The 23,698-nt window shown below is 40.4% G+C and overlaps 1 protein-coding gene across 1 annotated transcript in view; it reads right to left on the bottom strand.

The window, feature by feature from the left end:
• The window catches only part of ppil2 (peptidylprolyl isomerase (cyclophilin)-like 2), a 339,015-nt gene that overhangs the window by 126,870 nt on the left and 188,447 nt on the right, over positions 1-23,698 (bottom strand). The window contains exons 13-14 of the mRNA XM_048555946.2: positions 22,506-22,595; positions 11,235-11,268 (exon numbers count right to left, since the gene is read on the bottom strand). Coding sequence (XP_048411903.1) covers positions 11,235-11,268; positions 22,506-22,595 — 124 coding nt within the window. The remainder of the gene's footprint in view (positions 1-11,234; positions 11,269-22,505; positions 22,596-23,698) is intronic.

Here is a 23,698-nt window from a genome sequence, read left to right as displayed (position 1 = left end):
TAGATCACATCTTCAGTGTGCTCCACTGCAGGTTTGTTTATGACAAGAGGTATGTATCCCTCAGCTTGCTTCCACAACAGACCAATTTAAGCTAAGGAGTAGTTTTGCTGATGCTCTGGGAACGTGTTCCGCACGAAAAAAGCAGATTACCAACTGGATCAGATTAACGTGACATTGTCAGGAACGTCCTATTGTACTGCTTTAAAACTCATGGCTTAACCTGACTGAAAAAAATGTAGAAAGGATGTTCCATTTTAATTTCATGATTCACATGAAGGATTCAAGTGTATATACTGGAAGCAGTAAAAGGAAGGAGGTAAATTAGAATCACCAATAAAGAGGCCACAACCTTTCAGTCAGTGGCGATGCAGCTTGTACTGCGAATGCCTCCAAAGCTTTCTGCACCTGACACTTGAAGTCGGGTTTTCCGATTGTGGCTGCAGCGTCGAAGGATCAGTGCACACATCGAAGGGCAAGAGAGCTAAGAACAGAAGATGTGCAAAGAGAGAGATGGCTTCTTCTCATGACATTAATGGCCAAAGTTGGGCAAGTTTATAAAAGGTCATTCAGTGATTACTGACTGGGTGAGCGGAAGGCTAAGTGAGTGGGGTGGGGGTGCAGCAAGTGTCCAAGACAGCGGGTGCCTGACTGAGCGGGTGACCAAGTGTGCAGGTAGCTGAGTCACTGGGCAGCTGTGTAAGCAGATGACCAACTGGGATGTCAAGTGTCTGAGTAAGTGGGTGATTAAATGGTGAGGCAGTGGGTAATGGGATTGGGCTCGGTAGTCTGATGTTTAAATGGATAAGAGTGTAGTTATTTCATGTTGGGTCACTGGGATTTGAGATATCAGGGATAGGGGGCTGATGGTGAGAGAGAAAGAAAGTCACATGTCAGGGTATGATTTGTTGTAATGCTCAATTATATTACAATGGCTGTCAGAGTTCTGTGGCCTGTGTAACACTTCTAGGTAAGCATCCAGATGAGGACCACATACCTAGCCCAAGTCTCCAACTCTGACAGTGAGTGTAAGATAGATTCACGTAGAGTCGCAGTGACTACAAATGAGCTGCTCAGAGGTCTAAGCTTCCCATGCAATTACTATGCATGCATGTGTGGCAAGATTTCCACAGGGTTCTGACATATACAGACTTCAGTCCAGATTTTGCCACTCTAGATCTCAGAAGAATCAGGCCAAAGGTTTTAATTAAAAACAACTTTCCAAATGACTGAATAGGAGCTACCAAAAAGGGAAAGCGTGCAGGGACGAAAAAGGGTAGAAGTGCCAAAAATGCAGAAAAACTTGGTTTTGACTACAGAGGCAGAGCAGAGCTACTGAAGTTTAATAGTTTGATCACTTGAAGATTGAATGGAGATGGGGGCAATGCAGGAATGAAAGAATTCTACTACTTTGCATAAAGGCATAACTGGTGATGTTAATGAGGATAAATGACTTGCACAAACGTAAACTGAAAAATTCCAATTATCTTGGTCAGCAATGAGAAAATGCCAGATAAACATACAAGAGAAGTGATTTTTAAGTTACCAAAGTTGACTCAATGGAGCGAAGATAAATTGCAGAGATTAGAATGAGCATGAGCTAACAGTTTTCCTTAGGACTGGATGTGCAAAAAGGAAACTGGGAAAAAAAAGCAATTTGGAGGTCCTAAAACCAGTTATAGAAAGGAAGAACAAAAGATAGTGGGATGATTGAACATGGAAACGAACAGAAACGTGAGAAAATGCCATAAATGATCCGACGCAAGAGGAAGTAGGAAAGGTCGCTCATACAGCTTTGTTTACTGTAAAAAACTGTGATTGTTCAGGACAGAAAAGAAATACACATGACAGTAGAAATTGACAGGCTTTAATAGAGGAAGAAAAGTCAAAAAGTAACAAAGAAATTTGCATTGATGGATCACCTCATTATGTCTTTTGAACATTGTACAATCAGTTGACTAATTTTGAGTGTGGTTACTGCCAATTCTTTTTGGAGAAGTTGAGCAGTCCTTTTAAATTGCTTTGCACAGTGTTTTAAAGAGTATTTTAAACTTGAGTGGTCTGAGCAGGGGTGTTCAGGTGCTGCACAGCCATGTAGTTTACAAAAGACATTGGTCACCTCTGTTTTGCAACGAAGCATGGCAGCCAATTGGTCCACTTATTCCAGGAGGAACATCAGCTACTGGGATAACTTTTTGTTCTTCTTTCAATAATGCCATAGAGATACTTCACACACATCTGAAGCACCACTACCACTAGGCATTAAGTCAGGCCTCAGTTGAACAATGGTCACAAAATGCATTCTGGAATGAGGTTGTTTAAAATAAAACTCAACGGTAAGTCAAGAGAAAAAAGCCTCTTTGCAATAGAATGGATTGAAAGCTACAAAAAAATTCTCTGTATTCTTAAATATTACAACAACAGCGATTTTATGTTTCAATATTATCTCCCCAAGACACCCAGAAAATTGCTCTGTAATCATATAGCAAAACTTGCTAAAAGATTTCATTGCATATGTAATGTTCTTCCACCCCTAAGAAATCCTTTACATGGTTGTTTCTGAAACACATTAATGCTAACCACGAAATGCTATTAACTTGAAGGTTTCAAACGTGCTGTCACCAACATCAATGTAAGCCAAAAACAGGAGAGACTTATGTGCTGTTGCAGCATGTAAATCATCCTTATGCTGTAAAGATGTAGTTGCAGCTTTACAGCAGAATGATTTACAGGATGAGGAGGCTGAGCCATGGGAAATTTAATTAATAGATGAAAAATACTGGCCATAGTAATTGGCAGAAACAGCTGCTTAAGAGGCTCAAAATTTCCCTGAATTCTTCCATAATAATGAGACAGACGTTACGTATTTACAGAAAATCACACAGAGGATGAGGTACGGTCATGTTATTTGATGAGCATTATACATGAATACTATTCAAAAAAGTTAACTGAAACTCCTGTGATAATACAGATATCTGAGGAGCATTCATTCCACACACATTAAACCAGGTACCGTACTGCTGCGATTTTGTCATTAAACTAATAATCCAGAGAATGCGAATTCAATTGCTGCTACAGCAGTTTGAGAATTTCAACTGAGCGTTTTCTTAAACTCAAGAAATAAAGTAGGGACATCACTAAAAGAAAACATGATATTGCCATATTGTGGTAAAAGTCCAAGTAGCAAGCCCAAGAGACACCCTTTAAGGAAGACAATGGGCTGTGCTTACATGCCCTGGCCTATAAATGATCCTAATCCCACACCATGGTTGGCTATTAACTGGCCTTTGTGATCAATCAGTTGCATCATATCTGATCACCAACTTGACTGGGTATCTAGGGATGAGCAATTGATGCAAACCTCGAGACGGTGATGGTGAATTGCTTTCTTGAACCACTGCAGTCCACAGGCTGTAGTCAGCCCCACCACACCAGGGATGCAATTACCTAGTGGTATTATCACTAGACTGTTAAGTCAGAAATTCAGGTAATGTTTTGAGTACACAAGTTCGAATGCCACCGTGGCAGATGGCAAAAAATTGAACTGAATAAACAATATCTGGAATTAAAAATCTAATGATGACCCCGAAACCACTACCAATTGAAAGAAAAACCCAGCTATTTCACTAATGTCCTATTGCCTTAGATGGCTAAGGGAATCTGCCATCCCTAGCTCGTCTGGCCTACAGCAATGCAGCTGATTCTTTCATGCCTGAGGAATGGCCTAGCGAATTGCTCAGTTGTATCAATTGCTACCAAATTTAAAAAAAATACAGTTAAAGATTTGAAAATAAGCTAAGCTTGGAAAATTGAGTCATTCAACAGATTTTTGTAAGATTTGTTCTAACATCCATCAGTGGCCAGCACTAAAATGTCTAAACTGAGAGTATGGAATAGCAATTCTATTTTACCCAAATGGAACTTTGTAATTTTCACCAAATGTTATTCCCATTAAGAAAATTAAACTAGCAGCCTTGATTATGAGGAAATATTGAATGGAAAAAGAAAACTGGCAATTTCAGAGAACTTGAGCCCTATTATGAAGATTATTTTATTGGCAATGACTTAGTGGGACTTCTTGGCATAGCAAACATTAAATTCAATGTTTAAGGGAACAGGCTAGATTACTACGTGGGAATGGAAAATTGGATTCATAATTTTTTTTGGAATTTGGTGTAACTATTTCAAAATATAGTTCAGTATATAGACACAGATGTGTTTGGATATAATTTCCAGCTTGCTCAAAATTGTAAAGTATGAAGCACTTGAGCTCCATAAACACATTTAACTTATCAAGTAACTAAGAACAGCAGCATCTTAAGAAGAAAGTGATTTCTTCACTTCTTCAGGAAACGTAACCATAACAGATGCCTATTTTCAACTGACTTTCAGTTTCTTCACGCGTGTGTTATTTTGAGACACTATTCTCCGATTTGCAGATGAGGAATGTAAAATGCCTGCCCTTAAGGTCTTTCTCAAAGGCTTTATCTTTTGTCTAGACAGAATTATTTCTATCACGAAGAACAATTTCTGGAAGTCCCAATTTGTGGTGTGACCTTTGGCCTTTCAGCATTTGTTTCAGCAGAACTAACTAACCAGATAAAAACTGAAAGTGCATCATGCCAAACGTGAAACTTTTTGAAGCATTTTTTTTCTCCACACTCTTCTGTTAATTGGCTTCTTGAACTGACTTAGAGAAAATCTCTTGTGGTAACTGATGCTCTGGGTCCCTATTTTACTGCTATGGCTCACAGCATTCTATGTAAATGGGTACTGGCCTGCAGGTTCCTCCAAATCATCAAACAAAGGAAAAGCATTGAGGCTTTCCTGTTTGGATAAATTTTTGTGTAGACGAACATATCAAATAGACAATGTGGACTAGATGATGGGTTACATACCAGAAAGAGATCCATATCAAAGAAAAAGACACCTTTCAATGTGAACCGTACACAGCAACTGTCTTTTCCTAGTTTCATCGTACCTGATTCTGGCTCAGGTCAGCACCTCTTTCCCAGATAGGATTAAGAATCCTGATTGAATACTGTAAAAATTAGTATCAAATGGATTTAAGAAAACTTTACAGGATTTTCTTTTTAAAATCTGTACTAGACAGAAGCAAACTTTATTTTGGAGTTTCTTCTTTATTCTAACTCTTCAACACTCCAAAAACGTTTATTGTTTGACTGATTACTCGTGAAAGTTAATAGTGTTTGCTTTATTAATTACCTGATCATTAAAAGCTCTGTTTCCTTAAATTTATTTCCAAGCTTTCCCATGCCTACCTGCCCCTTTCCTTTACTGGATCATTCAATCAGCTGCTCACCATTTCCTGGGCAAAGCAATGAATAGGACAGGTACAGTGACCGTGTGGAGTTGTTCTAGGAAAAACCTGTGGTGTTTTCTTGACATTATGAAGTGAGCATCATGTCATGATGAGGGTGTTGGTGGAGTCTAGTGATATCCAGGGTGTTGCTTGGTCATTGTCTGGTTTTGGATGTCATCTTTTTCCCCAAAGATAAAGAAGGAACAGTGTTCTACAATTTGGAGAGTGCAACCTGTTTGAGTTCATATCAGTAAGACATCCTTTAACAGAATTTGGAAATATAGCAATGGAAGTACACCATACAGCCTTTCAAGTCTATTTTACCATTCAGTTAGATCATGACCGATCCCAAAATTATTTCTCTCTCTTCCCTTCACATACTTGAATATTCTTAGCTAATTAAAAATGATGGCTGTCAATAATGAAAACGCCACTGAAAACTCAGGAAAGAATTCAAGATTTTCACTGCCATGTTAAAATTCTGACAGCTAGCTAGTGAAGGAAAGCAGAAATCAATTTTTACTCAGTTTTTGATTTATTTATAACGTGAAACACTGCAAATGTATAGTCACAATCTGTATCTCACAATCTGCCACATTAAAGACTCTTTATACAGTTTTGAATAAACAAGAAATAAATGAACTAATTATCAGCCCTTACAGGGGCACTGTGATGAAGAAGTAAATCTTCAAAGAAAACTTATTACATTTAAATGAAAATACTATTTTTAACCATCAGTATACCAATGAGTGACCCTCTTCCTACATCGGCACCCCAAACACTTGCATGCACCTAACCTGAATTTATACAATTCCCGCTTCCTTTCTTTCAAAATTTTTGAAACAAAATCTATATTGTCTCCATTACATGATGCTCCTCTTTTAGGTTGCGCCTAATATTCTTTTGGTAAAACAATCAGCTCATTGATGACTTACATCAACCTTTTAGATCTTGGAAATTTCCTTTATTTTGCATGCAAGGTTACTTATCAATCTTTTCTCAGTTGCACTTTTTGTAGCCAGAAGGAGGAATTCAAAGAATGATTATCTACATACCATTCAATTGGCAAACTGTTTTCTGCATACCACTAGCATAGACTTTCCTCTCAAGTATTTGATTTAAAAAAATCTTATCCACTGTTTTACCAAGAGCAAACATTTCCATTTCTAACTTACTGTCTTTTTTTTAAAGAGCTTCCCATGCCAATGTGCAACATTTCCCATTTTCACCCACCAGAAGTATGATGAAATTTGGTGCAACCGAACACCCAGTAGAAAGACTAGCATGAGAACGATCAGTAAAAATAGTGAAGTTCACCTTCTTTGAAACATACAGGGTGGAAACCTAAGTACAACTGGTCTTGTTTGAATGTATAACCAATTCAACTGACTAATCCAGCTTTACAACTGCCCTTTTTTTCCTGTAAATGTGCTGCAATTTTTCAGTTGATGACTTAGCATGATTAACTGGGACTGAAATAAAACACTCTCTAAATAAGATTACTGATTTAAAGTTACTCAGACTTACTTTGGTTAATGTCTAAACCAATGTACTTAAAAACCAATAAAGCCTGACTTTCAATCCTCTATTCTTTAATCCTATTAATAACACATTCTTCAAATTACAAAGTATCTTCCCATAAGACGCCATCAACAAGTATCGTAAAGATGCCTAGAAGCTTTCCTTTTGATACAAATAAAACATTGTTAGATTCGCTTTTAGTTGAACACAGCTCACTTTCAGTAAAACAGATCTGACTGAAAAATACCAAAATCTTGGCATCACTCTGTTTATGAAAGCATTTGCTTATTTTTCATAGCTTTCTTTCTACATTGCTTTCCTCTTCAGGAAGTTTAAGAACCACTCTTCTCTGAAAGTTCTCACACTGCAGAAATGCATTTTTTAAGATCTAAAACAAACGTTCAGGATTACTTTTCCTACCATGGGAGATTCCATTCTGACATGTCCATTCCTCAGTTGCTCTTCAATATCTGAGCAATGTGCCTCAGTCTCATCTGTAAGAGAGTTTTCTATACAAATCTGTGACAAAGCTGGTTGTCCTCTATCTGGCACTCCAGGATCTACCTCAAATTCTTTCCAACTATCTAAATCTTTTTGCTGGTTGTCTCTCTGATTGGTTTAACCTCTAGTCTAATGGCATCCAACAAAACTTTGCAATCATGAGATATTCTTTCATTATCTTGGGACCATAACCATAACTGGGTCACTGGCCAGGCTTCTATATGAAAGAAAAGATGGGTCAAATTTTGCATAATTTAGTCTTTGTATTCTGATGAATTCGTGCTACAGTCATTCCAATGTCAATATATCCTTCTTGAAGAGCAGTGCTCACAATAGAGTTGTCTGGTTAGAGTCTGATCAAGGCTTTATACGACTGAAACACAACTTTCTAACCTTTGAACTCCAATACTTGAAACATTCCACATTATTTAAATGAAAGAGGAAGAATGGAGTATAATTAAAAGGCTCCATCATTGTACAGCAGGACTCAACACAGTAACTAAAATGCCAGACCATGTAGTGAAAACAGACGAGTTTAAGTTGGAGGAGGTCATGCTTCAATGGCCTCATTCCTTAACAACTATTCTCAGTTCTGAACAGAACAAATACATAGAAGTTATAAGACAGAAACTTACCATTTGGTCCAGTTTGTCCATGCAGATGCTTATGGTCCAAGGAAGATACCTAAAACCTCACCACATCCAATTTCATCAGCATATCTTTTTATTCCTTTCTCCCTAACCTACCTACCAAGTTTACCCATTCAGCATTTATATTGTTTGCCTCAACAACTCATTTGGTAGCAGATTTCACATTCTAACAGCTTCTATGGCAAATACATTTGTCTTGAATTCTTTACATATTACTGACCATCTGATATTTATACCCTGCATATTTTCATAAGCGAAACCTTTCTTCAGCATATGACATTTAAAGAACAAGTTTCCCCAATAAGAAAGAATGAAAGGACTCCTCTTTTCAGCTTCCAAAGAAAATAACAAGGATACAAAATGGTAAACGATAAAGGTAACACTAGCTCAAAGTAAATTAGAACACAAGGGAGCAGGTTCAAACTGGTGAAAGAAAAAGTTAAGGCTGTCAGGAAAATATTCATTATACACAGAATGGAGGTAAGGTGTCAAAAATCAGGCATAATTTAATATTCAGTTAGATAATGTGACGTGAGTCTTTAGAGACTTTCTGAATGTGTGAACCGCTAATATGGACCAATAGTCTTCCTCTTCCATAAGTGGGATAAATACAGATCAAAGAAGTAAGGAAGTTCATTGATGCCTAATGTTTCTAAAACTAACTTTTCTCCAAAGTGCTAATATGCTTTCAAAGCAAAGTAGTTCACAATTGATTGCTGCAGGTGATTGCAGGGTGGGTTTACTTCTATATTTCTGTTACTTAAATTGGTCTCAGACATACAAGAATTGTCATAATAACCTTTGAAAGTTTTTGATATTTTTGGCCTTGGAAACCAACTTAATGCATATACTATACATTAGATAAAAGCAATCTATTTAAGTAGTAATGCGGTTGCTTCAAAGGTACGAAATAATTAAGGCTTACTCCATGTATCAAAGTGGATGATTTACAGCCTTTATTAGAATTATCTGTCGTGAAGGTATTCACATTGTGGTTTGGTTTCTGCATTCATGGGCCTGCAGACTACAGACCTGGAAATGAGATCTGCTATTAAATAGCAAACCTTCCAAATGGATGGGACTTGAAGAGAACTTGTTAAACTGGATCCTCCCTGCTCTTAATTATATGCCAGAAAGCACCAACTCCAGGGTAATGTGCACATACCTCCACATTTTAAACATCCATGTTTAAAATAAAACAAAACAAAACAAAACAAAGAATTGTGGATGCTGGAGATCTGAAACAAGCAAAAACAGAAATTGCTGGAGAAACACAGCAGGTCTGGCAGCATCTGTGAAGAGAAACAGCATTATTCTTTCAGCACTAATGACCCTTCTTCAAAACTGTGTTGTGTGGTTTTTTGTTGAAAGCGTACAATTAAACTTATCTAAAGTCCTGATTCCAAATAGCATTGTACTAAGGTGAGGATCTTACGTTCCAGTGGTAGAACCCCTACCTCTGGGCCAGAAGCTCCAGGTTCAATTCTCACATGGAGGTGTGTCAAAACATCTCCAAACAGATTGATTTAAAGTAATTCTTTTATAATGCAAAGGGCATGCACCTGTTTCTTGAATAGCTGAAGTCCCAACTAGTGTCTGGGATGGTACAAAACTGGCTTCCATCAGTGATGCCATTCTAAGCTACAGGAAAACTTAAAAATGCATTAATGTTGGTAATGGAGATTTGAATACCATGATCCTCAGCCTGAAACACTGCACATTGTGCAGTTCCTGAACAGAATATTAAGGGTTTGGTGAAAGTGGCAGAGTAATTAAATTTAATGTCAATACAAGTTTCAGTGCAGAATTTGAAAATAGCTGTGGTCTGATGCTCTGCTGGCAACCAGAGCAGTGAAAAGTTTCTCACATGGATCTAATAAGGTAGTGGAGCATGTAGAATTAGCAGTGCATGATTGAAAACACATTGTACAACACCAGTTTTAGAATAATTTGATGAAAGAGAAATAAAACATTAAGCAGATAAAAGCTAAGACTTAATATTTCACCCCTTTCTCAGGCAGCACCTTTTCAAGTAACAAAAAAAGACAAGATATTAAACAGTAGCAAATTCAGGTCCAGTAAAGCACTATCAAGTATATAGATTCGTAAAACTTACACTGTTTCCAGACACGATGTGGGGGGTGCTGGTATTGGACCGGGGTGGACAAAGTCAGAAATCACACGACACCAGGTTATAGTCCAACTGGTTTATTTGAAAACAAGCTTTCCGAGCCTTGGAGTTTCACTAACACCTGAAGAAGGGCTGATGCTCTGAAAGCGTGTGTTTTCAAATAAACCTGTTGGAATATAACCTGCTGTTGTGTGATTTCTGACTGTTTCCAGACAAGTCCAAATACAGCTAGCCAGACAATGACTAAACCTCTCTGAAGCAAACAACTACTCTCTACTTCAAACGCTTCCTGCTGCAATTAATGTTCTACAAGATAAACCAAGCTGACCTCAATTTATGACCTCCAGTAATATGAGCTGCAAGAGATGACCAGAACAGTTTTATTTATTCCACTGAGCATAACGTGTCTAGGAAACAATTCTAATTTCAACAATGCAGACTTTATCAAGCTTGTGAAAGTTGGACTCCACAACAAATTTGCAATGTTCACCTTGCACGATGCCCTGATAACGTATCACACCATCTAAGTTCATGGAATGACCCATATTGTCTCAGGGCTCTCTCATTCCTAAAAAACAAAATCATCTGATGACTGAAGCCATTTGACTGAATGCCTTGTACCAGGAAGAGCTGGGTCAGACTGTCTTGGCATGATCACTGGTTGTTCTGATGAATTCCAATGCTTGTTGCTTCATGTGTTACCTGTTTAGCACTGAGAGTCAGTGATGTGCATGTTATTTACCATGTCAAGGAAAGGAGCAATGATTTTATCAAGAGATAGTAAGAAGTGCCAATGCTGACCCGAAACTTCAGCTTTCCTGCTCCTCTGATGCTGCCTGGCCTGCTGTGTTCCTCCAGCTCCACACTGATTTTATCAATCTCCCTTCTTCAACAAATTAAGAAAACACAATGACTTCCATTCCAACTTTGTAAGATAACGAATATGTTATGGGTGTAAGCCTGGCCGGGTGAGTGAGATGCTAAGACCATATTGCAAGCATCATGTCACTGTGTCTTATTTTGTTTATAAAATCGTCAAGTGTTTTACATGAACTTTACAAGACAACTCTGCAGATTGTAAGAATGAATGAATGTAAACATAAGACCTTACCAGTGCCTGTACCAGTGGGATCACCACCTTGAATCTGGAAAAAGAAAGAAGCTTCTTAATAGCAGCAAAAACTGGATTTTTATAGCAGTCTTGATGTACATTTTAAAAAAATCTCATTGCATTTCCCAAACTTGTGTAGAATGCAGAGAAGATTCCACATTTTGGAAATAGATTGTTGGCACTAACAGTATGGAAGAATGGAAACTAATAAGCTGGAGAGGGCAAGACAGCAAGAGAAGTGAATAGGGCTGGTGTTTGAAAGTGGGGATATAATGGAAAAGTTTGAGCATCTCGGCTTGGAGTTCCCCAAGTCAGAAGCATATTGACACACTGGGATGGCCTTAGAGAACAAATGGGAGTGACTAAGCCCAGGGAGAACAACGGACTTGAGGAAACACATTGAACACAAGATCTCACTCAGCTGTGGTGAGGCAAGGTGACGTCATCAGAAATCACACATGAAGATCTTATCATTAGGGTGTTAAATCCATAGGTTCATGGTAAGATTGGGGTGCCAAGAATAGGGGACTTGTTGACAGTTAGGACATGTTCCTGGTCCTATACAAAAGCTGTAGTTTGTAGAGGAGACACTTATTTCAGTACAGGGTGGTAATGGGATAATGGAGCTGCAATTTCTGATTATTGGCTCCAGAAGTGTAATAAATCATTCTCATCAGGTAGTCACTCACATGGAAGCATCAACTTTTACTCAAAGAATAATGATTCAGCCCTGAATTTCAATTTGAGTTCTCTGAAAACAATATCCCGAACCGATCTCCATATATTCTTTCAATTTTTACCCACCCCTACCCATGATTATCTATGTCCTTTTTACAAGCTGTAGTTGATCTCTTGAAATGCTCTGCACAAAGGAGGATAGTGGGCTGGCTCTTTGGGGTCCCGTGCCATCCAATGCTGTGGACACCTTCACCAACCCTATCTCCAAGAACCCTGAGGGAATTAAGTGCCTAGTTGGCACTAGGAACTCTACGTTGAGGCTCATAAGTTGATGGAGGAGGTGGGGGTAGTGGCAATTAGGTGGAGGTTCTGCCAACCCGAGTGGTGGCTGCAGTTGGTTTTACACTTCAACAGGAACCACTCTATCCTAGAGAAATGTGAGCAAGAGTCTGGGGAGAGGTCATGGCTATGGAGCTGTCTCAGAACAAGGATGAGAATCAAGACATTATGCAAAATGGTGTTCATTAGTGAACATGAAGTCATAGAAAAATGGGACTTAAGACATGGGGAGCAAAGTTTTGGATAACCTCAAATTTACTGAGGATAGAATGTAAGAGACTTACCATTATCAATTGGAATGATTAAGTCTAGAGGTAATGAATGTAGGTCTGAGGAATAGATGTGCTTAGATCAGGGTGAATATGGGGCAAGACAGAGTTGGAAAATGGTGGCCTTAATAATGCTGCAGATTTATGGGTGTAAGCAGATTGCAGGGTGCAGTGTGAAATCAAGACAATCCTATTTACAAAGTAAAGTATCCCAAGGACTTGGTAATATGTACGCCCAGACCTTACAACTTCCACTCTCTCTTAAAATAGCAGTTTCTGCAATGGTGTAAAATTTTCACACTTAGCAAATTAAATTGCATCCGCCATAAATTTGCACATTTCACAGGTCTATGTTCACCTGACGTCTGCCACTATGTTGCTCATTAATTTTTACATTTTCAAGTTTGTACCAGCCTTAACATTTTGATGATACTTAAAACAGAAAATACTGGAAATGGTCAACAGGTTACACAACATCTGTGAAGAAAGAAAGTGTTAACATTTCAAGTTAACATTCTTTCATCAGAAATGGCAGAGAAAGTAAAAGATTAATTTGTATCATTTTTCTCTGTGGAAGAGACAAGAAATTTCCCAGAACCAATTCTCCTGCAAACCTTTTCTTCTGTGTAGATTTCTGAGGACTATATGCGGCAGCAACTTCTGGAACTGGGAGTCAATGCTCGAAAATTGCATAGTCGCACTCCAAAACTAGAGATCCAAGTAGCTAGAGAGGAGGATTTGAAAGAAACCAGCATTACTAAGTAGATTATAGCAGAGAAATTAAAGGAGATGAAAGCTGATAAATCCCCAAGACCTGATAGTCTAAATCTCATTGTGTTGAAGGAGGTAGCTACTGTGATTGTTGCTGCATGGGTAGTTATCTTCCAAAATTCTATACATTCTCGAATGATTGCTGCAGATTAGAAGGTAGCAACGTCACTGCACTATTTAAGAAAGGAACAAGACGAAAGAAAAATGCACTACAGGCCAGCTAGCTTTATATCAGTGGTAGGCAAACTGCAGGATCTATGATAAAGAATGGGATAAACTGACACTTGGATGAAAATGACCTGATCGGGCATAGTCAGAGTGGATTTGCAAATGGAAAATTGTGTTTGATGAACTTGGTTTTTGAAGACGTTCCAAACAAAATTGTTCAAGGAGAGCTGATGGACGCAGTATAAAATTTTCAGAAGGCCTTTAACGAAGTCTCCCACAGGGGGCTGGTTAGAAAAATTAAGGCACATGGGATAGGAGGTAATATACTGGTATGGATTAATGATTGGCTAAGAGACAGTAGGACAAATGGGTCATTCTCGTTTTAGTAAGCTATGATCAGTGGGGTACCATACCATCAATACTTTGGCCTCATTATACACAATATACATCAATGATTTGGAGGCAGGGACCAAGTGTAATATTTCTACATTTTCAATTGAAACATATCTGAGGTGAGGAAGATGTAAAACAGCTTCAAAAGCATTTGGACACACCTAAAGAAAAGGCAAGAACATGGCAAATGGAATACCATGTGGAAGTAAGTGAGGTTATCCACTTTGGAGAAGGAACAGATCTGCAGAATATTTCTTACATAGTAATAGGTTGGGAAGTGTAGGTGTACAAAGGACTGAGATGCCTGGGCCAAAAAATTTTTCAAGGCTGATATTCAGCAAGTTATTAGGATGTCCATTGGTTGTTAGCCCATATTACAAGAGGATTTCAGTACAGGAGTAGTGAAGTTTTCAGTTTTTTAGGAGTTTAGCTAGACCACATCTGGAGTACTGTGTGCAGATTTTGGTCTCCTTATTATAGGAAAGAAATTACTGCCACAGTGGGCGTGCAACAAAGGTTCACCTGACTTCCTCCCAGGGTTGTAGGACTGTCCTTTGAAGAGAGGCAGGCAGGGTATATCTTCTCTAATGTTTTGAAGAATGGCAGGTAATCTCACTGTAGCTTACAAATACTTAAAGGGATAGGCAGGGTAGTTGTAGGCAAGATGTTTCTCATGGTTGGGGCATCTGGAACCAAGTGGTACAATTTTAAAATAAAACAGATGCCACCAGTTCTGAAATGAGAAGTTTTATTTACTCAGAAGGTTGTGAGCGTTTTGAATTCTCTAATCCAGAGGGCTGTGGAAGTTCAGTCATTGAATATGTTCAAGGTAACGATTAATAGAGTTCTGGTTATGAGTGAAATACAAAGTTATGAGGATGGGATTTGTAAAAGGCATTGATGTGTTTTATCAGCCATGATTGTGTTAAATGGTAGGATAGGCTCAATGGGCTGAATGGTCTACTTCTGCTCCTAAACATGGGAATGCCATCACTTGCCCTCCAAGCCACTCACCATTCCTGAATTGGAAACGTATTACTGTTCCTTCAGTGTCACTGGGTCAAAATTCTGGAACTCCCTCCCTAACAGCATTATCAATCTATCTACACTAGATGGATAGTAGTAGTTCAAGAAGACAGCTCGCCACGACCTTATCAAGGGTGGGAAGGGGCCAGAACAAGATAAGGTTTCAGCAATCCTGCTGCACTCTCAATCTCCTACAATGTTTATGTAACATGGCCTGTCCTACATACATCAGAATAAGATCCACCATGTCAAAGGTCCATGTGCAATCACATTTGTGTGTGATGCTAATGTTGACTGCTTACATTATTAAGGACCTGTTCTGTTTTGGATATTTCCCTGATCTGCCCATTGGAACCATAACCAACGGATACAGCTACAGCAAGGTGTATCATCACTGTCACCATGGTGCAACGAAGGTTCAGAGAACCTGGGGAGGAACAGATGCACCAGCAAGTCCAGGACCAGCTGTAACATCCAGAGGCTGCTGACCAGAGTCCACATAAAGAAATTGTTGCTGAAAGTACCCTTAGATCAAAGAAGACATACAAGTGGCCCAAAGACAGTCATCTTTGATACCATTTCCTTCAGTCGGAGGTGGAGTGACACCGCAGACTGATGATATGCTGGGACACCATGACTGAACTGTGTCATTTGCTGGAGCAAGACTTGCGACCTGAATGGGTACATGGTTATCCAATCCCAGTGGCTTTCAAGATAGTAGAGCTGAAGTTTTACGTAGCTGGCTACTTTCAATGATCCACTGAGAATCTATGTGGAATCTCTCAATCCACAAACAACAAAGGCAAGAAAACTACTGTGCCAAATCTCACACTTCATATGTGAGAGGAGCAACCTGGACGGTAAGTTTTATTAACACAGCTGACCTCCCTCAAGGCGCAGGGCACTACAGACTGAACATGTTACATTTGGTGCACATCTTAACCTAGCTGACGGTATCAATAGAAAAGGGTTCCATTTCAACAATGTGCAAGTCACCTGTGATCATCAGTACCACATCTTAGAAGCCTGAACATGGGAGCCGAGAAGCTGCCACGAGGGCTACTTCTTTGAGAAGTCTCACGTTCCTATTTCATTACAAGGGCTGGTAGTAACAACAGTTATAGGAGACAAGGACAATCCTCTACAACTATAGTGGATTGTTCACATACTGAGGCCAAGTGTAAATACATAGATCATAGAACCCCGACAGTGTGGAAATAGGCCCTTCAGCCCAACAAGTCCACACCAACCCTCAGAGCATCCCACCCAGACCCATTCCCCTATACCCCACCTAGTCTACACATCCCTGAACACTACAGGCAATTTAGCATGGCCAATCCACCTAGCCTGCACATCTTTGGACTTTGGGAGGAAACCAGAGCACCCGGAGGAAACCCACACAGACACAGGGAGAATGTGCAAACTCCACGTAGACAGATGCCCGAGGGTGGAATCGAAACCAGGTCCCTGGTGTTGTGAGGCAGCAGTGCTAACCACTATGCCATCCCTAAACAAAGCCACTCATTTTTCCAGGGTCATTGTGGAGCCTGAAGGTAAGTTTAGATGTTTCGATTGGTTTGGGGGTGTCGCACAGGACAGTCCTGACAGGTTGTTTGTAACATCCTAGCATGCTGTGCTATGCGCAGCTACAGCAGGCGAAAAGGGAACACATGGTCAATGAACAGCAGCAACAGTCTTCTGAGAGGGAATATGAAGACATTGAGGAATATCAGATAGAGTGCTGCAACATAATATGCATCAAGCCAGATAGATCTGCACCGACTCCTGCTTCCAGTTGATGACAGTTGGGCGAAGTGATCAATCATTGGCAGTGAATTCGTTGTTGCTCAAAAGGGCATGCAACCACTCTTTCTTCCCAGAAGCCAATGCAGCTCTTTCCATGTTTGTTTTTCTTTGCTTTTTCTATTCGACAAAGGTTAGCGTTTTCAACAGTTTGAAGGCTCTCTCACATGTGATGCTCACACACTGAACAGTAGCATGATGTACAATAGTATTGGGTATACAGTAACACTCCAGAAGGGTTCTAACTTAGTATGGCACCAAGGATGTGTAGTCTTTGAAGCTTCATTCATGTATCTACAATTTGTAAGACAGTTCATCAGGTGGGTGATAGCGCAAAGCAGCAATAGATTTATGAGTGAGTTTCTGTTTGTAATTAAGTGTCACCTGAGCTGGCTATGTGTCCTCTGAAGCTTTTCTTTTTAATTTCCCTCCCACTATGTGTACTGTAAGGCCATTTCCTGCCTGTGGCATTTCACCTGGTACACAGCAGGGATTTAAACATATGCATCTCAGAAGGTCCTGGCAGTGAATGCAAGATAGAACAAGAACAGTATCATAAGGGAATTGTGCATACATAATAAGGTACATTGAAATATTCCTCACTGTGAGGTGTTCAGAAATGATAGGAAGAAAGGGTTGAGTGGCAGCATCGGTTAAAGACAACATTGCAGTGGTTATGGAAGACAATGTCCTGGAGGATCAAGGACAGAAATTATTCAGCTAGAGCTAAGGAACAAAACTGGAGAAAATACACTGCTTGGTCAGTCTATAGGCCGGCAACAAATGGGAAGGATTTGGTGGAGCAAGTCTACTCCATCTTTCAATAAAATCATGGCTGATCTGATCAGACTATCTACCCAGCATTACTTTTCAACCCTCTCGCTGATGAATGGTCTAGGCCCGAAACATCAGCTTTTGTGCTCCTGAGATGCTGCTTGGCCTGTTGTGTTCATCCAGCTTCACACTTTGTTCTCTTGGATTCTCCAGCATCTGCAGTTCTCATTATCTCTGATTGCTTTTTAACCCATTGTTCATCAAGAATCCACCTTAAAATATTCGAAGAATCAACTTCCTTTTGTCCTAGGAAGGATATATTTCATGCGCACCTCTCTTAGGACCCTAAGTTAAAGTCAAGTCACCTTATACTCTTCTCAACTCCAGCAGATACAAACCAAGCCTCCCAACTTTTCCTCATAGGACAACCTACCCATTCCAGGTATTAGTCTTGTAAACCTTCTCTGAATTGTTTCCAACATACTTACATTCTTCTTCAAATAAGGAGACCAGTACCAATCACATTACTCCCATCTCCACAATTTAAAAAGGACAAGTCAGGAATGTAACAGAATACTCTCCACTTGCCTGGATGAGTGCAGCCCCAACAACACTCAAGAAGCTCGACACCATCCAGAACAAAGCAATCCATTTTAATAGCACCACAGCCACCACTTTCAACATTCAATTCTTACAACACCAACACACAGTGGAAGCAGTGTGTATCACCTACATGAAGCACTACAGCAAATTACCAAGTCTCCTTCTACAGAACCCTCCAAAGCCACAAAATGCCACAATCTCAGCACCCGGAAAGGCCAAAGCAACAGACACATGGGGAAAACTACCAGCTGCAAGTTCATCTCCAAGGCATACACTATCCTGATTTGGAAATACATCACTGTTGTTTCACTGTTGCTGGGTCAAGTCCTGGAACTGCCTTCGTAACATTACTGTGGGTGTTCCTACACCTGTAGGATTGCAGCAATGTCAGGAAGGCAGTTCACTTTGACTTTCTCCAGATCACTTCATGAGCAGTAAATGCCAAGCCAGCCACTGATGTCTAGATCCCATGAACAAATAAAAACAAAAAATCGCTGTAATGCCTCGTGTCGAGCCTTGTGTAAAGCCTTGTCTCTGTTGTAGACCAATCGATCAATTTTGATAGCCAATGTTTAACTGACCATACAAATGAATGTTTTGAAAAAAAATTAATGCAAAACAATGAGATAACAAGGTGTAGACCTGGATGAACACAGCAGGCCAAGCAGGATGAGGGGGGCAGAAAAGCTGACATTTCAGGTCTAGACCCTCGTCAGCTTTCCTGCTCCTCTGATGCTGCTTGGCCTGCTGAGTTCATCCAGGTCCACACCTTGTCATTTCAGATTCTCCAGCATCAGCAGTTCCTACTATCTCTGAATACAAAACAATGATCATTTATAAAATTACATAAGTAAAAAGTTTCAAAATCAAGCCCTTTCCCAGATGGCCTACATCCCTGTGTACTTAAGGAAGTGGCCCTTGAAAAAGTGGGCATACTGGTGGTAATCTTACAAGATTCTACGGACTCTGTCTGTCCTCCAATCTGTAGGAACTATTCCAATGTAACCCACCTTCCTCCACTCCGTATTTAAAAAGGGAGGTAGAGTGGAAACAAGGAATTATACATCAGTCAGCCTGACATTGATAGTAGAGAAAATGCTAGAGTCCATTATAAAATTAATTCATAGCCGAGCATTCGAAAAACAATGGCAGAATTGGACAGTGTCAGCATGGACTTAGAAAAGGGCAATTGTGCTTGACAAATCTACCAGATTTATTCGAGGATGTAACTAGTAGAGGGGAACCATGAAGAGGTCAGCATGGTTTATTCAGACCTTCAGAAGGCTTTCAACAGAAATCCCACATAAGACTTTAGAGTATGAAATTAAAGCGCATAGGAATGGAGGAAGCGTACTGAGCTAGATAGAAAACGAGTTAGCAGACAGGCAACAAACAGCAGGGATAAACACCGTTCGGAGCTAGAGGAACACAGCAGGTCAGGCAGCAGCAGAGGAGTAGGAAATTTGACGTTTCAGGTTGGGACATTTCTTCAGCAATGGGGAGAGGGAAGACAGCTGGTAAACAATAGAGTGGGGTGGGTCTGGGGGGAAGGTAGGTGGGATGATGATAGGTGGATGCAGGTAGAGGGGTGGTGGTGATTAGTCAGTGGAAAGGGTGGGGCAGACAGGTGGGAGAGAAGATGGGCAGGTTGCATCAGGTCAAGGCAGTGAGAGGGAGGAGAGGTGGGTCTGGGGGAAGGTAGGTGGGATGATGATAGGTGGATGCAGGTTGGTTTAGTGGGGATTGGTCAGTGGGCAGGGTGGGGCCGATAGGTTGGGAAGAACATGGACAAGTTGTATCAGGTCAAGGAGGTGGGGATGACAGGGAGCTTTGGACATGAGGTGAGGCCGGGGTGGAATATTTTAAAACTGGTGAATTCCGTGTTCAGGCCATTGGGCTGTAGGCTCCTGAGGTGGAAAATGAGGTCTTTCCCTTTCAGTTTGCATGTGATGTCATTGTGGCACTGGAGGCGGCCCAGGATGGACATCAGGGGATCGGGAGGGGGGGCGTCTCTTTGCTGTCCTCAGCTCCATGCTCGCAGCCATGTGCCGGCATCTTCTCTCGCTACAGTCAACCTTACCCCGGCTCAGAGCCTCTCTCTCCCAGACCTGCAAAGGACCTCTTCTGTTTTTCATTCTGCACAAGATCCACACCCTCAACCAACATTTTTACTCCACCCTATCAGGCATCAAGGACAATTACACATCAAGTACACGAAACTTGCTTCTGCTTACCACCAAAAACAGGCCTCCTCCACCATCCCAGAACCCAACCCTATCCAGGACCCCCCTTTCAATTTGTCTGGCACATTTAACCATGCGTCTGCCTCGGCCTCTAGCAGTGACACCGTTGACTACATCACTTCCGCTGCCGATGTCACTTTCGCTTCCACTTATGTGAACGTCCCCATACATACATCAACTCCTGAGACAGTGTCTATCCCCAAACCCAGCTCCAAGCCCAGTCAGATATGCAACATCCCCCCGCTCCTTGACCTCCCCCTTAGTGAGGGTGAATGGTCAGTCCTCAGCAAAGGACCCACCTTCATTCCCCTGCGCCCAAAGATCAATGAATTCCGAACATGTCCGGATGTTAAAGACTTCTTCCGCCGCAAAAGTTTTAAATCTATATTTCATTATGAAGATAATGTTTATAATATAGAAAGGAATTGCTCTATATTAATTTTCAAAATCTTCAAAAACAAAAATGTTATACCTAAATATTCAGATGTTTCAAGTACGTTTGCAGAACTACTGCATACTACAGTAATCTAGTTCTCACAGCCTATCCCTGTGTGGCAAGATTCTATAACTTCCTGGAGGAATGTCAGTCAATAGCACTGTCCTATCACAAAGGAACAAAAAACAATAGAGTCATACAGCATGGAAACAGACCCCTTGGTCTGACTCACCAATGTCAATCAGGTTTCCCAAACCAAACTAGTCACATTTGCCTGCATTGGCCCTCTAAGCTTTTCCTATTCATGTACCTATCCAAACATCTTGTAACTGTACCTGCACTTGCCACTTCCTCTAGCAATTCATTCCATATACGAACTACTCTCTGTGTGAAAAAGTTGTTCCTCAGGCCCCTTTTAAATCTTTCCCCTCTCACCTTAAAATTAAGCCCTACTCTATTCATCTTATCCATGCCCCTTTTTACTTTATAAAACTTTATAAGGTCACTCCTCAACTGCCTACAGTCCAGGGAAAAACATCCCAGCCTATCCAGCCTCTCTTTATAACTCAAAGCTTCCAGTCCTGGTCACAACCTTGTAAATCTTTTCTGCACCCTTTCCAATTTAATAATATCCTTCCTATAGCAGGGTGACCAGAACTCTACACAGTACTCCAATAGTGGCCTCACAATGTCCTCTGCAGCCACACATGACATCCCAACTGTTATACACATCGGTCTAACCAATGAAGGCAAGTGCTCCAAACACCTCCTTCATCACCCTGTCAATCTGTAACATCACTTTCAAGAAACTACGTACCATTAAAGTCCAACTGCCACTTCTTGGCCCACTGGCACAGCTGATCAAGATCCTGTTATACTCTCAGATAACCTTCTTCACTGCTCACTGCACCACCAATTTTGCTGTCATCTGCAAAATTACTAACCATGCTTCCTATATTCTCACCTGAATCGTTTACATAAATGACAAACAAAATGGACCCAGCACAGATCCTTACAGAACACTACTGGTTGCAGGCTTCCAGACTGAAAATCAGCTCTCCTGCACCACCCTCTGTCTCATACGTCACGTCAGTTTAGTATCCAATTGACTAGCTCTCCCCGATCGCATGTGATCTAACTTTACTAACCAGTCTACCATGCAAACTAGCAAGTACGCATGAATCAGAGAGATGGTAAAGGCTGGCAAGAGACAGGTATCAGGAATGACACAGCTAATCCATAGTGAAACAAAGCAATTTCTTGAAAATCGCTGGCTCACATTGAGCACCAACTTGCCAAAACAGGACAAACTGCAAGGGTAGAATGTGCAATACACATTCATAGTGTGTAAATTATCATTTTATAGTTCGGAATTAAATTGTACACTTTTTAATTAAGATTACAGAAAATTAATTTTTAACAATATTAAGAAGAATCTTTCTGCAAACATTTTAGTGGATGCTTAAATTATTTGAACACTGGTCTGCAAACTATTCTTGGAATGCTTCCAGCAAAGCAGATTTGAAAAAGAAACAGCCATAAAATGCTAAAAGATGGCCTGTCTTTTTTCTAGCACTACCTTCAATGAAACTTACAACATAAAGATGGCTTAAAATTCTTGGGTTCATTAAAACTATTTGAAGGCTTCTTTTTTAAAACATCAGGGCTTCCAGCATTGTTCTTGCAATACAGTGAGTGATATTATACAAGACACATTTCAAACATATCACACACGAAGCAGGTTATATGTCAGTACAAGGAGACCCACCATGAAGTTTCGGATTGATCTATGAAATATTGTTCCATCGTAATATCCCTTTTTGCACAGCTTGATGAAATTTTCACATGCCTTTGGAGTCTATAAAATTCAAAACAGAGAAAATAAATAACATTATATATTTGTCTGCAAAATTTGATACAAAACTGAAGAGGAAAAAAAAAGAGCGAACTAGCCAGGAATGCAAAATCAGATTGTAAGAGTTGATTTATGTATATAAAAAGGATGAAGGTAGCGAAATAAATGTTAATCCTTTCAATGTAGAGACAGGTCTGATTATTGGGAATGAGGAAGTAACAGACACATTTACGGCAGCACAGTGGTCCTGGGTTCGATTCCACCCTCGGGCGACTGTTTGTGTGGAGCTTGCACATTGTCCCTGTGTCTGTGTGGGTTTCCTCAGGGTGCTCCGGTTTTCTCTCACAGTCCAAAGATGTGCAGGGTAGGTGGATTGGCCATGCTAAATTGCCCATAATGTTCAGGGAGGTGTAGATTAGGTGGGATATAGAGGGATGGGTCTAGGTGGCATGCTCTGAGGTTTGGTGTGGCCTTGTTGGGCCGAAGGGCCTGTAGGGATTCTATTCTATTCTACATTCAACAAATTCTTTGTGCTTGTTTTCAGATAGAAGATGCAGATTACTGACCACAAATAAGGATGCTAAACAAGAGAGGAAGTTACATAATCAATATTAGCAACAGAAAGGCACTACAGAAAATCTTATTAGTCAAGATGTAGAATACAAGAGCCGGAAGGAACTGTATAGAACGCTGCTTAGGCTACAACCGGAATACTGAATATGGTTGTGGTCGCCTTGTTATAGGAAGGACATGATCGTGCTAGTGGGGGGGGCAGAGGAGATTTATCAGAGTATTTCCTGCACTGGAGGTTATGAGAGAAACTGGATAGGCTGGCAGTGTTTTCCTTGAAGGTTTACAGTGCGCCTGATAGAGATGTATAAGACTATGAAGGGAATGAACAGGATGCATACGACAGCATTTCTCCATGAGTAGCAGGGTAACTAATAAGGGGACACAGAATTAAGAGGCAGTAGGCTTACAGCAGAGTTGAGGAGAATTTTTTTTCATTCAGAGGGTGGCGAGGGTCTAGAATTCACTGCCTGAATCTGGCCAAATCAGAAAATTTAAGTGGTATTTAGACATTCAGTTATGTTGCCTTTAAAGGC

Source organism: Stegostoma tigrinum, chromosome 26, assembly GCF_030684315.1.
Source record: "Stegostoma tigrinum isolate sSteTig4 chromosome 26, sSteTig4.hap1, whole genome shotgun sequence".
NCBI classification, from domain to species: Eukaryota; Metazoa; Chordata; class Chondrichthyes; order Orectolobiformes; family Stegostomatidae; genus Stegostoma; species Stegostoma tigrinum.
The sequence above is the reverse complement of the archived record's forward strand: the minus strand, read 5'-3'. Positions and strand labels throughout refer to the sequence as shown.